The sequence below is a fragment of the Littorina saxatilis genome, linkage group LG5 (assembly GCF_037325665.1).
Source record: "Littorina saxatilis isolate snail1 linkage group LG5, US_GU_Lsax_2.0, whole genome shotgun sequence".
Classification (NCBI taxonomy): Eukaryota; Metazoa; Mollusca; class Gastropoda; order Littorinimorpha; family Littorinidae; genus Littorina; species Littorina saxatilis.
The window spans coordinates 23,770,829-23,786,968 of record NC_090249.1 but is presented as its reverse complement, the minus strand read 5'-3'; the positions used below and the strand labels follow the sequence as shown (position 1 = coordinate 23,786,968).

Genomic DNA, 16,140 nt, shown 5'->3' with positions numbered 1-16,140 from the left:
CACATGTGAGCACTCTCGATCTCACACACACACACACACACACACACACACACACACACACACACACACACACACACACACACTGTACAGCTGGGGGGATGCTTTAGCCATTTTGTTACCTTTAAACGAATAGTTTTTCTAAAATGTCATTGTTTAAAAAAAAAAATAAGGGCAGGATTTTTTTCTAGTTAATGCATTTTCATGTAGTAAACACACTTTGCAACAAACAACACCTGGTTTTAAGAAAAATGCTTGTGTCGTTTCCGTGCGTATGACTTTTTCCTAAACAACCCTTTTAAACTATGTAAGTGAACTATGCTCACTCTTATGATTATATAACGCTTCGATGGATAAATCTGATTAAAGTATATAGAGGGATGCATTTCCCACACAGATGTCGTTAGAAAAAAAACAATGCAATTTTTACGATTTTTGTAGCGTGTCAAAATGACACGTTGTCCTGCGATCACTATTCACTTCAATCCCACCCCGTATTACACAATTTATAAAAAAAGGAAAAAAAAAGCAGCGATAAAACATTCTGTAGTAATCGTACAGCCAGTAAACTATCCTCCACGAATCTGCTTTTCCTTTTTGACGTACCTATATCTGCTTTTAAATAAAAAGAAAACACACCAGTAACCAGGTTAGGTACGTTTATATCTATACTCAATATTTCGGCACGTTCCTGCCTTCTTCGGGATGGTAAGCTTATCTTATCAGTACCTTATCTGCTTCATATTTTACAACAGTTTCAAAACGACGAAAAAAAAATCACTTTAATCAGTGGGAGCGATTGTGGCGCGTTTTATTTTCTTCCGGCTACTGTACACCACTGGCGGAGGAAGAAAAGGTCAATGACCGATGTATATTCAATTGAAGTCACTTCCTAAATAACTATAAAACTCCGTACATACGACCGGAAGGGTCAACTGGGCTCAGCGATGACGCAACCTTGCAATGAATTCAAAATGACAGGTTTGACTGATGTGATGCGCATGCCATTCTGATCTCACACTTCTGCACATTGGACGACACATTAAGCAGCTATTGCGTTTCGATGCGATTAAATTTGTGTCACCTGTGGTCAACTTGGGCAACACCACCGGCATCGGGAGTTTTTATCAAAATAGAAAAGTGAAAAATGACCTCTGGTAGTACGTAAGATAAATATTTAAATTACCCCCGTAGAGATTTATTGTGTTTTTCTTTTCAATTGAAAAAAAAGACACTACTGTGGTAAATCAGTGCATGTAAACAAACGAGTGCGAGAGAGAGAGAGAGAAAGAGAGAGAGAGAGAGAGAGAGAGAGAGAGAGAGAGAGAGAGAGGAGAGAGAGACAGAGAGAGACAGAGAGAGAGACAGAGAGAGAGAGAGAGAGAGAGAGACTGAGAGAGATGGTGGTGGTGGGGGTGGGGGGGGGGGGGCGGAGGAGAATTAAAAGCAAACGCGTACAAGAGAGAGAGAAAGAAAGAGAAAGGTGTGGGGTGGGGGGGGGGGGGGTGACAAGAAAAAAGAATCATTCATCACCCCTTAAAATATCTTCTGAAATAATTCTGCATGTCAACATTAGTCTCCTGCACAGTCTCGCTTTGACTAGTCCGGAAAACCTGCCACTTTTCAAAAATGAAATCTTCGATTAAAAGCTTTGCTGGATTAAAATGAATGAATGAGTGCAGGATTTACTTAGTTACACGATTCAAGCAAGAGCAGCGTCTCGGTTTGTTTGTTTGTTTGCTTAACGCCCAGCCGACCACGAAGGGCCATATCAGGGCGGCACCTGCTGCTTTGACATATAACGTGCGCCACACACAAGACAGAAGTCGCAGCACAGGCTTCATGTCTCACCCAGTCACATTATTCTGACACCGGACCAACCAGTCCTAGCACTAACCCCATAATGCCAGACGTCAGGCGGAGCAGCCACTAGATTGCCAATTTTAAAGTCTTAGGTATGACCCGGCCGGGGTTCGAACCCACGACCTCCCGATCACCGTGCGGACGCCTTACCACTAGGCCAACCGTGCCGGTCAGCGTCTCGGTATGATGACATGATTTACGGGAGTGTGACGGGGTGATTGCATCAACTGTCCATGGCGTCACAGTTGGAGCGAGGTCAATTTCTGCTTCATCCTGAAATAGTTTTGCCCTCCTCTCCTTACACATGCATACAACCATATTCCCCCCCCCCCCCCCCTCTCAAAGAGAGAGAGGGAAGGGGGAGAGAGAAAGCGAGAAACTCAGAGAGAGACAGACAGAGAGAGAGAGACAGACAGAGAAAGAGAGAGACAGAGAGAGAGAGAGACAGAGAGAGAGGAGGGGAGGGAGAGAAAAAGAGGGGGAGAGAGAAAGCGAGAGAGAGAGAGGGAGACAGAGAAAGAGAGAGAGACAGACAGACAGACAAGTAGACAGACAGAAAGGACAGAGAGAGAGACAGATTGAGAGACAGAGTGAGAGACAGAGAGACAGACAAGCAGGCAGGCAAAGAGAGAAAGCGAGAGAGAGAGAGGGAGACAGAGAAAGAGAGAGAGACAGACAGACAAGTAGGCAGACAGAAAGGACAGAGAGAGAGAGAGAAAGAGAGAGATAGACAGATTGAGAGACAGAGTGAGAGACAGACAGACAGACAAGCAGGCAGGCAGAGAGAGAAAGAGAGAGATATGGCATTTCTTTGCTTTTTGTCAATGTCATGAGAGTGGTAGAGTTTAGAATTTTGTTGGTTTGTTTGTTTATGTTGTTTTTGTTTGGTACATCTGGCTCATACCCAAAATTAGATCATTAATCTTTAATCTTTCAAGCTAAATTGCAATCCCATAGATCGGATTGGGTCAAAGGTTATTTGACAAACAAATTCAAGTAATTTGATAACAAATGCGGTCACCGAAGGGCAATCTCAACTTTTTTACGGACGGATAATAATGTCATCAAAGACATTTATCAAACCTTGAAAAAAACGTGTGGGGATATTATCTGGAAGAATTAGCATGTACAGTGTCGTAACCATCTGTCCGGTGTTGTTGTTTTTGGAATTGCTATACACACACGCACGCACTTACGCACGCACACACGCATCCCCCTCCACCCACACATACACACACACACATACACATACACACACACACACGCACGCACGCACGCACGCACGCACGCACACACACGCACACACACAAATACACACACACACACACACACACGATCCCCTCGTCTCGATTTCCAGTCTACCGCAATACGTTTAGTCAAAACTGACCAAATGTATCAAGGAGCGTTTGATGATGCAATTACTAGTTGCACCATTATGTACGACTTACGCCGAGGATGTACCTCACGCTGGACATGATTGACAATGTCCAGTCATTGACCACTTCAATCAACAAACGCCTTCCGGGTTGCACCTGCAAGCAGAGATTGCTTAAAGCCGCTAACCGCCAGAAGCCGTGGTCTCTTTCCATTCCGATCCAAGACCATCAACACGTGAGTAGCCATTTCGTGAAAATTGAAATGTTTATCAGTGTTTCGAATTTTGAAAGTTTGAAGGTAAGGGTCCATCTCCTTTGGTAGCTATGTTTTTCTTTTTTTTATGAGTTTTGTTTTTGGGATTGGTTGAATTACTACAGGGTATGTTTACTGTTACTGGTTGGTCCGGTGTCAGAATAATGTGACTGGGTGAGACATGAAGCCTGTGCTGCGACTTCTGTCTTGTGTGTGGCGCACGTTAAATGTCAAAACAGCACCGCCCTGATATGGCTCTTCGTGGTCGGCTGGGCAAAAAAAAAAAAAAAAAATGTTTATTGTTCTTAGAAATGGTGATATTTGTCAGTCTGAAACTGTTCGGTTTGCATTTTTTGTGTAAGATATATACACTGAACATGGCAGGTCTCCTTTCCTCGGGTTTTTCTTTGAACAAAAGAAGCGCAGGTTCATTGAATCAGCTTTGATCATTTTAGGTTTTCATTGTTACAATTCCACTGTTAGATGCACACATGCCTACAATGGACTACTTCCTAATATGAACCACCTCCTGTTCTGACAATCTTACAGTTATAGAGCGCTCAAAACAATTTCATTCGCTGTATTTATCCTCTCTGGATAACTTGCACAAACCTCAAAACCGTTGGGCTTGTTCTCCTTTTTACACTTAAGGCAGCGTTCACTCTAAATTTGACGCTTAAAACGTGCTAGTGTCTGTCCACAGCCAAAGCTGTTACATGTATCACAAAACATTGCTATATATATGACAGCTAAGACTGTATTTGTTACATTTTAGCAGTGCTGACCCCGAGTTTCTACTGTGAACAAAACATATTAGCAAAATAGCAAAATACGTGTGTGTCCCCTGATATGGACCACCTTCAACAACAAAAATTATGTTTCTTTTCTTTCCTGTTGTGATTCAAATAATGTTTTCATCAAACCAAAACAGATAAATCTAATTCATATTTGAATTAGTCTGATTTGCACACCAAGTTGTATGATGTTATTTTTGAAGTATAGGGGGCTTTTTACAGTTATTCGTGGAAGCCTCTCCACTGGCGCCTAATATGGACCTTTTGTGAATGTTTCTGTATTTAATTTTTGCTCAATGTCTATCAAAGGTTATTCGCTCTTATTAGGCCTAATGGTTAGCTAAAGAGAGAATGACTACCAAACACAAAATGAAACCACTTCGCAATAAAACAAGCTAGTTATCAGCAAGAAACAAAAAGGGGTCCATATTAGGCAACCTTTCCTAAGTTGTATGGTCTTCGTAGGTCTTTGTTTGTTAGGAAAACACATTTTTAATAGTCTAACTTTTGCTTACTGTAAAACATTGATTGTTTAAAAAGATGTATTACCATAATAACCCCGTGCTGTAAACCCGATCGCTTTTTTTTCAGAAAATGATAGATATGTGACACTGCCCATAAAGCCTTCCTTAAAAGCCCTCAGGTGCCTTTAAAAAGACTTCGCGAAGTCGTTATACCCAAAATATATTCAGTGCTAAAGCTTCGTGCAACGAGCTTCGCGAAGTCTACTTCGCCCATTTAACATCAGGATTCACGAGCGACAAGTATTATCCGGCTTTTTAAAAAATGAATGCGCTATTCTATAGACTGGCACAAGCAGAGAATGAATACGGAATACTGTTGATTTTATCTGACTTGTCATGTAACGTCGTGAACTAGAGCACAGGATGACGAGTAACATACAAAAAGACTAATTATTACTTTATTACTTTAAACCCTTTGAATGCGTAGGGCCCAATAGAACCGGCCCCGTTTTTTTGGGAAATCAACTCAGAACGTACGGAATTTGCAGGAACTGTGCACACAGATACAGAGTAGCAAGCAAAATAGCCCGTTCAGTTTGTGAAATTTTGAGAGAGAAAAATGGTATGCGGATAGATTTGACTAAAAATGCTCAATATGTACAAATCAGTAAATCATCACCCGGAGACGAAATTTAGCACGTGACTCAAAACTGTGTTGTGCGACTTGTGCCACTTGACCATCTTCCAAATGCTCTCACATACGTATATTGAAGCTTGCATTGACATTTCCCAGTATTGTCACATACTTATCTTGCATTGTCATTTCCCAGCATTGTCACATTAACTTATCTTGCATTGTGATTTCCCTGCGGCATTGTCACAGGCTTCATCTTGTATTGTCATTTTCCAGCATTGTCACATAATTATCTTTAATCTTGCATCGACATTTTCCTGCATTGTCTCATACTTATCTTGCATTCTTATTTCCCAGCATTCAGCACAATGGCCGCCCAGAGGAAAATGACCAACTCCCTCCTGTCGCTCGTGGCGCTGCTGGCTGCCGCTTCCGCCGTTCCCATGTTGCCAGGCATTGGCGGCCTTGGTGGCCTCGGCGGCTTTGGCGGCCTTGGCATGCTGGGATACGGAGGCCTGCCGGGATATGGAGCCAAGTACAATGGCGGCCAGAGCACCGGTGGCACCGCCCCCCTCCTTCGTGAGACTTTATAAACATACGACACTTACCTTTAACTGTAAACGACACCAGTCTTAGAAACACACGTTACCCGTCTTAAAAGTATACGAAACCAAACCCTGACAAACAACACCACAAACCTTCGAACTATACGATACCAACTTTAAAAGCATATGACACCAACCAGAAACGTATACGACACAGGCTAAACATATAATGCACCAACCATACAAATACACAACACCAGCACCCACAAAACTTTGCGGTGCCCTTGCAAATGAATTTTCCCACTCTGTAGATATCGCAGTCACTGAAATCATTCTGATTCTGTCATTTCCCGCTCCTTATTTTCTCAGCAGGTAAAATGAAGCGACAGCAATGTTACTCGACGTCACTCCTAAACTAACTGTGTTAATGCCAAAAATACTTTATACTCTGTACATGGTATACCTACGTTAATTTGATTTTTTTTTTTTTGGTACACAACTTCATTCCTAATTCATGTATGATGGAGAGAGAAAAATGTAGGACTCTAAAAAAAGGTAGACCCGTGTTAATTAAATTTGAGTCCAACTTTCATAACGGGTTGGGGTGTGCCTGCCTGCCTGTCCTTATGTCGGTCTGTGAGACGGCCGCTTTTAATGTGTCATGTTACTTGTTGTTTACCCAAAATAACTTATACTCGTGTCTGTCTGTCGATCTGTCTGTCTGTCTGTCTGTCTGTCTGTCTGTCTGTCTTTCTCTCTCTCTCTCGCTCTCTCTCTCTCTCTCTCTCTCTCTCTCTCTCTCTCTCTCTCTCTCTCTCTCTCTCTCTCTCTCTCCCACTCTCTCTCTCTCTCTCGCCTTTTTAACCTTGAAGATCCATTTGTCTTCACATATGTCCGTAACTGCACGCAAACAAATCCATTACAAACAAGTTTTTATTTTTCAGCGGCCACGCAGCCAGTATTGAACGGGGTGACGAGAAATATTGTCAAAGGAGGACTGGTGTCTGGCATCAGTGCCACCATTACGCCAGTTATGTCTAACAACATGCAGGTGAGCGGATAATATAATATATATATTATCACACTTATATACTAATATATGTATGTGTATGCGCATACATATATTATATTTATTATATATATATATTGTAAAAATCTCTATTAGAGAGTATATATATATATATAGTGTTGCTTAGTAATTGATGCATGAATTGGCGTCTCGCACAATTACACGCCGCTGAGGAAGGCTTGGCAACAGGTCGAACATTTGGGCTGCCACTTAAAATTCTTTGTTTGGCTTTTCTTTTCCTTGATTTTGTTATATATTTATATGCTCTCCAGCAACAGATATTACACATCGTGTTTCTCTTGATGCCAAATTTATATCATGAACTAATCACAAAAGAGAGATCATCACCTAAAACCGTGTTCATTTTGCACTCAAAGTGTGCATAATTCAGAATCGTTAGTCATGGTTTGTTGATCTGGGAAACGTTAAAACACAGTCAGGGTCAACAACAAAGTCAAAAATTTGCCAACGAGCTCTCTTCTGTCTTTTGCAGTCTTTGGTAAGAAACCAAACTCAAAAATGAAAACTCGATGAAAAATATGTGTTAATCATTTCTTTCTTTCTTGGATTTCAAATAGCTGTCAATACAATCTGAACAAAATGGCAAACATAATTTCACTTGTGTATATATGTTACAGTAAGAACACGTTTCACTCAGGGATTTCACGTAATCACTGAAATTTCTAGTGATTACGGGTAATACCTGAAAAATTGTCCCAGTAATTACGCGTAATCCCTGATGCTCATTTGATCATCATTGCCAACGTTGCGACGATCATAGCATACGTGGTTTGGTCTGGTTAAAAAAAAGCAAACATTGATATATAATACAGTATGCAGAATTTTATTGGTCAAACATTCAGTACTAGATGATTACCCGCTTCGCCGGGTACCGGCTTCGCCGGGAAGAAGTAGAGCCGAATACCAGGCTGCGCCTGGGACCCGGCTTGGAGATAAACGCGCAAAACACTGGAGACCTTCTAAAAATAGTAACGTGCAGTGACCTTCTAAAAATAGTAACGTAGTAACGGGAATATGGATTGACGCCACACGGAGGAAGGGAGATAATCGCGGCTGAAAACACTGGAGAAGATAAGGAAGAGTTACTGGTAGTGGATCCCGACCAAAAAACAAAAAACAAAAAAAATCGGTTCAGCGCTGCGCGCTGAGAGCACGTGTTGAAATATCTCATCGATGAGGTTGTGTCCGGGGTGTAGCTGAATACGGTGTCCAAATTTGAAAAAGATCCACCGAGAACTTTGGCCGTGCATCGCGAACAGACAGACAGACAGACAGACAGACAGACACTAGTCGTTTATATATATAGAAGGTAAAACAGACTGACTCTCTCTCTCTCTCTCTCTCTCTCTCTCTCTCTCTCTCTCTCTCTCTCTCTCTCTCTCTCTCTCTCTCTCTTTTTATATTTAGTCAAGTTTTGACTAAATATTTTAACATCGAGGGGGAATCGAAACGAGGGTCGTGGTGTATGTGCGTGCGTGTGTGTGTGTGTGTGTGTGTGTGTGTGTGTGTGTGTGTGTGTGTGTGTGTGTGTCTGTCTGTGTGTGTGTGTGTGTAGAGCGATTCAGACTAAACTACTGGACCGATCTTTATGAAATTTGACATGAGAGTTCCTGGGTATGAAATCCCCGAACGTTTTTTTCATTTTTTTGATAAATGTCTTTGATGACGTCATATCCCGCTTTTCGTGAAAGTTGAGGCGGCACTGTCACGCCCTCATTTTTCAACCAAATTGGTTGAAATTTTGGTCAAGTAATCTTCGATGAAGCCCGGACTTTGGTATTGCATTTCAGCTTGGTGGCTTAAAAATTAATTAATGACTTTGGTCATTAAAAATCTGAAAATTGTAAAAAAAATAAAAATTTATAAAACGATCCAAATTTACGTTTATCTTATTCTCCATCATTTGCTGATTCCAAAAACATATAAATATGTTATATTCGGATTAAAAACAAGCTCTGAAAATTAAATATATAAAAATTATTATCAAAATTAAATTGTCCAAATCAATTTAAAAACACTTTCATCTTATTCCTTGTCGGTTCCTGATTCCAAAAACATATAGATATGATATGTTTGGATTAAAAACACGCTCAGAAAATTAAAACGAAGAGAGGTACAGAAAAGCGTGCTATCCTTCTTAGCGCAACTACTACCCCGCTCTTCTTGTCAATTTCACTGCCTTTGCCATGAGCGGTGGACTGACGATGCTACGAGTATACGGTCTTGCTGAAAAATGGCATTGCGTTCAGTTTCATTCTGTGAGTTCGACAGCTACTTGACTAAATATAGTATTTTCGCCTTACGCGACTTGTTTTTTTATCCTGTCCTCTCTGTCAGTTAGGTAAAACACACTCTCTCTCTCTCTCTCTCTCTCTCTCTCTCTCTCTCTCTCTCTCTCTCTCTCACAAACTCTCTCACACACACACACACAAACACACACACACACACACACAAACACACGTGCGCGCACGCATGCATGCACACACACACACACACAACGTAAACTGCTCCACGACCTAAAGCAAAGCATTTAAAAATTCTCAAGAATGGCAGAAACCATTGGCATAATCACTCCTTGTTCGCCACCTCGCAGATATACGCAACTTCTTTTAACCATCCTTTCTGCTTGAGAAGTTTGTGCATCGGCTGCTTCGCGACGACGACGATGCGTTCTGCCAGAATGGCAGAAACCATTGACATAATCACTTGTTACAACAATTGAGGCTGCTATGACAGCGTGAGTTACACAGAAGCCCAGCTTTAAGGCATTTACATCGCCTTGTCCTACACTTTTTGGCGCCAGTACAGTTGCATCTTGTGAAGCCTTGTCCACCTGAAGCGGATTGAGAAATCACCGCCGAACGCAATGAAACGGTTTTTTCAGTGTTCATCTCGTCAGCGTTTAGAAGGCGCTGAGGGCACAGGTCGAATTGATTTCTGGAATACAGACCACTGAGAATACCAGCTTTTACGGCTATCCTGTATTGGTCTGTGTCTTCTCGTCTCTCAATTATGACACCAAGGATATTTCTAGGATCACCTCTCCCACGATGAACAAGTGGAACGGCACAGCAACATTGTCTCCTTGTTCGCCAGCTCGCAGATCTACGCGACTTCTTTTCACCATACTTTCTGCTTGAGAAGTTTGTGCATCGGTTGCTTCGCGACGACGCCTGCTGATTTCTTTGATGCGTTCTGCAACTCTGTGGTTTTCAGCAGAGGAAACAGGACTGTCAGATGGAGAGGGTGAGCGAGACGCCACGTGCTCTTCTGATTGTCCAGAAGAAACAGGACTGTCAACATCGTAAGCAGATGGTGTTGCTGTGGGCGAGGAAGGTCCTGTGGGTAGCTCAACGATTTCAGCTGTCATTGGCTGACTTGTCACATTGTCACCAATGTCTTGTGCTGATGTGCTGTCATGTTCGTCTGGGAGCAGAACACCGTCTGTCACATCATGTGCTGGTGTTTCATCACTTGTAGCTTGGATCTGGTTTGCAACACCATCAGTTTGGGAGAGAGAGTTGTCATTGTCCGAGTCTGGCCTGATTGGTGTGACAGCAAGAAGATCCTCCTCAGTCTCCATCCGAGCAATCACTTCCACCGGCAAAGCCGAAGTAGTAAGTCCAACACGAGCCTCACAGCCAAACATTGCAGAATATGGAGAGCACTTTATCCCGGAATGGAGAGCACTGTTTTTCTGGAACTGAACAAACTTGATGCCCGTAGGCCAATCTTGTGAGTCATTGTCAGCCATCCATGCCACCAGCATATCTTTAATGTCACCGTTGGCGCGCTCAACCGACCCCTGACTTTGGGGATGGCGAGGCTTACCATGCACCAGTGTTAGTTTTGGCCAAACTTCCTTCAGCTCTGTAATGACTTGTGAAGTGAACTCGGATCCGTTATCGCTTTGGAGAATAACGGGGGCACCAATGAGAAGAAAAATGTCCAGTAGATGAAAAGCGACCTCTGCAGCTCTTTTGGACGTCAAGGCTCGAAGGATGCAAAACTTCGTCAGGTGATCCTGGTACACCATGATCCATTTCTCACAGAGAGAGAGAGAGAGACAGACAGAGAGAGAGAGAGAGAGGGACAGAGAGAGAGAGAGAGAGAGGGACAGAGAGAGAGAGATAGAGAGGGACACAGAGAGAGAGAGGGACATAGAGAGAGAGAGAGAGAGGGGAGGGACAGAGAGAGAGAGACAGAGACACAGAGAGAGACAGAGAGAGAGAGAGAGAGAGAGATAGAGAGAGGGACAGAGAGACAGAGAGAGAGAGAGAGAGAGAGAGGGACAGAGAGAGAGAGAGAGGGGGGGAGGGACAGAGAGATAGAGAGAGAGAGCATTTGTCTGAGACTGAGTAAAATACTAGATTGAAGTGAAAACTTACTTCTCCAACAGATAATATCCGAGCCGCCCTTGGCATGGGAATTATCAGCTGCTGCTTTCAGGGAGAGAGAGAGAGAGAGAGAGAGAGAGAGAGAGAGAGAGAGAGAGAGAGAGAGAGAGAGAGAGAGAGAGAGAGAGAGAGCATTTGTCTGAGACTGAGTAAAATACTAGATTGAAGTGAAAACTTACTTCTCCAACAGATAATATCCGAGCCGCCCCTTGGCATGGGAATTATCAGCTGCTGCTTTCAGGGCATCGATGGTCTTCTGATAGTCACACTTTGGAATTAATTCTTTTTTTGTTTTCTTTAAAATGATCCATGAGCTTTTGTGTAAACCTTTCCTCGATAGACATCTTGACTTTGCTTGAGGAAGAGGAAGAGGAAGAATGAAGCAACAAGCAGTGGTTCAGACACATTTGAAAACTGAATAGTATTCACTAACATTCGCTCACGTCTCCGTCGTTTAAACACACTTCAACTGCACTCACTGACGAAACTGAAAGGTCCTCTAAGTTAAACTATGCTGTGTGTAATTGTAGGTCATAGGTAATGTCGGTGTTCAGAGATGAAGATTACGCGAATTCACTGAATGCTCAATAGTAAGAACCCGTAAAATGACAGGTCTAATTTCAGGGATTTCGCGTAATCACTGGGAATTTCAGTGATTACGTGAAATCCCTGAGTGAAACGGGGATTACGTGTATTCACTAAAATGCTCAGGAATTACTCATATTCCCTAGGTACGGGTTCTTACTGTAACATATATAAGACCGTTCACACACCCAAGTCGTAGACATGTTCTTGCCGACTACTCATATATTACGGGAACACTGTTACAAGATGAAGCAGAAATAACGCTTGTATGAAAAGTCTAAAAAAGTCAAGTTTTTTTGTGTAAATCATCTGTGACAGGGAGACTACCGTCGCCCTTCACAGCAGACTCTGCAGAGTTGTTCGCCTTTGAAGTAGGCAACACCTGTGGATTGTAGAGTTCTGTTTGTGATGGGGTCTGGCGGCTTTTGTCTCTCTGTATGTTCATGGATTCCTTTGCCAATTATGCATAACAGTTTTTATAGGGCTTAGAAATAAGCTCTAAAATTCTCAATCCTGTTTGATTGGACTTCGCCTCCAAAGGTGATTGTGGTGTTTCGGCACTCGGTTACACATCTATGGGAATGAAATAAATGCTCGTAGTCTGTTGTTCGTGCAGAACTTAACCTCAACAATCCGTTTCTTCAGCAGCACGAACATGCCATGACAGGAGGAATGTAACGGTATCAGTAGGAATGATGAGGGCATCGTGTAAAACGAATACTAGTCTTTTAATCCAATGAACATATACAGTATACCTATATGATATAATATACCTATACATATAATATACCTAATATATTTAGATCTGTGAAGGGATTTTTCTCTCTCTTTTGCTCTGCTAAGAGATTTGAACAAATCTCAGAGAAAGTCTGTCACAACGTATGATATTTTATAATATACCTATATATCTATAATATACCAATACAGTATACGTTTTTGTAGTCGATTGTTCTATATTATAGAACTTAGCCTCTCTAATCTGTTTTCCTCTCCAGAACGGACAGGGTATGATGGGAGGCATGCACGGCCTCGGAGGGTTGTACGGAGGATTAGGAGGATACGGAGGATTGGGAGGAGGATTGGGAGGAGGATTAGGAGGAGGATTAGGAGGATACGGAGGATACGGAGGATTGGGAGGAGGATTAGGAGGAGGATTAGGAGGATACGGAGGATTGGGAGGAGGATTGGGAGGATACGGAGGAGGACATGGAGGAATGGGAGGAAACGTGCAGAACCAAAAGCTGGAGGCCAACATCGAGTTCATCGATCCCGTGGGAGGCTCCTTCGTCCTTGTCTTCACCGAGTCCGCCCCACAGTCCGAGCTTAGCCCCTGTCCCGCTGGACCCGTGCTGACTGGGTGAGTGGTACTGTTCAACACCCCTTTTAGACCCCCCCCCCCCTCCCCCCTTCAATAAGACTTCCCTCTTTGTAAGATCTTATTTTTTCAGATTTTCTGTCTATGGCCTAAAAATAGCCCCATTAATTTTTAAGACTCGGTTCTATTGTAGTACAATTCGCTTGAGGGTGGAGTCTACCCCTGATAGTAGGAAGTTAAACTTACTCGTAAAATAAGTAACTCGCCCAAATGACGGGTCTCTACGGAAAAGAAGATCGACAGCAGAAAAGAAATTACTAAAATAATGGATTTAAGGTCAAACATCGGGTTTTCCCTCTCTTATTAATGTTACTAAGATAATGCAGTATTGATTCGTGTGCACAAGTTTGAAAGCCCGTTATCAAGTTTCATACATTGTCAAGATTATAAATCAGCACGTATTGTCTTTTTTATTATATATATTTTTTTTTTAATTTCTCGCCTTAGCCGTCCTTCAACTTGTTAAATGATACTGTGATTCTTCTCGAACAACAACAGCCCCCCAATACAGAACCAGCAAGGGCAAGGCATGGGCGCAGGCGGATACGGGTATGGCGGTTCCATGGGCATGCTTGGAGGACACGGAATGAACATGGGCATCGGAATGAGCATGGGCATGGGCATGCATATGGGAATGGGAGGCAACCAGCCGGACTTTGGAATCATCTCCGAGATCAACGCTCAGCCTGGCCCCAACACTTTCCAGATCACCGGCCTGGGCAAGTTCAATGACCTCAACCAGCTGGCTGGGCGCGGCGTTGCTGTAAGTATTTTTGAAGGCGGGAGGCAGGGAGTAGCGGGGGGATTGAGGGGAAAGGTGGCGGGGGGGGGGGGGTGGGTGGTGGTGGTGGTAAATATGCATGGGTTGGCCTTGGTAGCTTTAACTGACCTCGGGGGGGGGGGGGAGGGAGGGGAGGGCCCCAAAGGGTTTAAAATCGTGATCGTGATTGGCGTTTTTTGACCTTTCTGTGACCGTGATTGCCGAAATTTCCATTTCTGTGATCGTGATGGGACTTTGCCCGTGATCCGTGATGACAAAAAAATCAAGTCTCGTGATCGTGATCGTCATTTGTTTTCGTGATCGTGATGGGCATTATTGCAAAGCATTTTATTTTCAACGTACATTTTTCACAGCTGTATCATTCTATGATCCTCTATTCGTCAAGGTGTTTGTGATCGTGAAAACAAAAATCAAGGTAACTGTGATCGTGAAAGCTAAAATGTCCCTTCCCGTGATCGTGATGATACCCCCCCCCCCCCCTTTGGGGCCATCGGAGGGGGAAGGAGGGGGAGGGAGGGGGGCTGAGGGTAAAGGGGGCTGGGGGGGTATATATGCTTGGGAATAGGTCTTGTTAGCTTTAACTGACATCAACCAGCACGCTGGCCATTGTATTGCTGTGATAGTGTGTGTGTGTGTGTGTGTGTGTGTGTGTGTGTGTGTGTGTGTGTGTGTGTGTGTGTGTGTGTGTGTGTGTGTGTGTGTGTGTGTGTGTGTGTGTGTGTGTGTGTGTGTGTGTGTGCGTGCGTGTGTGTGTGTGCCTGCCGGGTTTGTGTGCGCGCTTGAGCGTGAAACGGTATGGGTCAGAGACTTTCTGATTTTCGATTAGTTGGTTGGTTGGCTGGTTAAAATTGGTTGTTTTTGTTTGACCTGCGCAATGGCCTAGTAGTTAAGACGCCGGCCTCCCAAGCGGAAGGTATCAGGTTCGAATCCCTGCCGCGGCTGGTGGGTTAAGGGTGGAGATTTTCCGATCTCCCATGTCAACTTATCTGCACAGTGCAGATCTGCTAGTGCCTTATCCCCCTTCGTGTGTACACGCAAGCAGAAGACCATAAGTACGCACGGAAAAGATCCTGTAATCCATGTCAGTGTTCGGAGGGTTATAGAAACACGAAAATACCAAGCATGTATCCCCCCAAAAGCGGCGTATGGTTGCCTAAATGGCGGGGTAAAAACGGCCATACCCGTAAAAACCGTGGCGAGCTTGTTTTTTTTGGTTAAAGTCAGTCAGTGAGTCAGTGAGAAATATTCATTCACTTTAGATTTTGTTCACACGTTCATGAAAACAGGACTTCGATTAAAAACATCGTTGACATTTTAATAATGCCCTTTTCATGACTTTCTGTTGAAACTAAAAAAAATAAAATAGAAAATTAAATTTATAAACGTAAAGTGATTCCAGCGAATCAACATTTTGCCACCTTGGCAACCTCTTGAGTATGTCTTTGTTTTTCAGTTGTGCACAGACGTTGAGATCGCATTTGATGGGCGCCCAAGATGCGTGGAGCCAGTCATCATGTGTGCAAAACTCGGATTCACCGAGACCCCCGAGCGTTTGACCGTCGTCGTAGCACCACCCTAAAGTATTTATTTCTGTAGTTTGACCGTCGTCGTAACAGCCTAAAGTAATCATTTCTGTGGTTTGATTGAGTGCATAAATGTCTGATTGTATTGATGTGCTTTTCGTGAACTCGAAATGGGATTAAATTGTGTAGTGATTTGTTTCTAAAAACAACCTTGACTTTTTGTCTGATTTATTGTGTGTGTGTGTGTGTGTGTGTGTGTGTGTGTGTGTGTGTGTGTGTGTGTGTGTGTGTGTGTGTGTGTGTGTGTGTGTCGGGGGTCGGGGTAATTTGTAAAAAGACGGAGAGAGACAGAGACAGACAGACAGACAGACAGACAGACAGACAGACAGACAGACAGACAGACAGACAGACAGAGACAGAGAGAGATAGAGAGAGAAAGAGAGAGACTCACACAGAGACTCAC

The 16,140-nt window shown here is 43.2% G+C and overlaps 1 protein-coding gene across 1 annotated transcript; it reads left to right on the top strand.

The window, feature by feature from the left end:
* The first annotated feature begins 13,189 nt into the window (after positions 1-13,189).
* Positions 13,190-15,853, top strand: LOC138965848 (uncharacterized). Its single transcript, XM_070337945.1, has 3 exons — positions 13,190-13,355; positions 13,872-14,136; positions 15,608-15,853. Exons 1-3 carry the CDS (start codon positions 13,213-13,215, stop codon positions 15,731-15,733), a joined length of 534 nt encoding a protein of 177 aa, XP_070194046.1. The 5' UTR covers positions 13,190-13,212; the 3' UTR covers positions 15,734-15,853.
* The last annotated feature ends 287 nt before the right edge of the window (positions 15,854-16,140 follow it).

Excerpts from the sequence above, each read along its gene's own strand:
- LOC138965848 (XM_070337945.1), top strand. The coding sequence starts at position 13,213 with ATGGGAGGAAACGTGCAGAACCAAAAGCTGGAGGCCAACATCGAGTTC. Across the intron at positions 13,356-13,871 it reads GCTGGACCCGTGCTGACTGG|CCCCCCAATACAGAACCAGC; the intron begins GTGAGTGGTACT and ends GAACAACAACAG. Across the intron at positions 14,137-15,607 it reads TGGCTGGGCGCGGCGTTGCT|TTGTGCACAGACGTTGAGAT; the intron begins GTAAGTATTTTT and ends TTTGTTTTTCAG.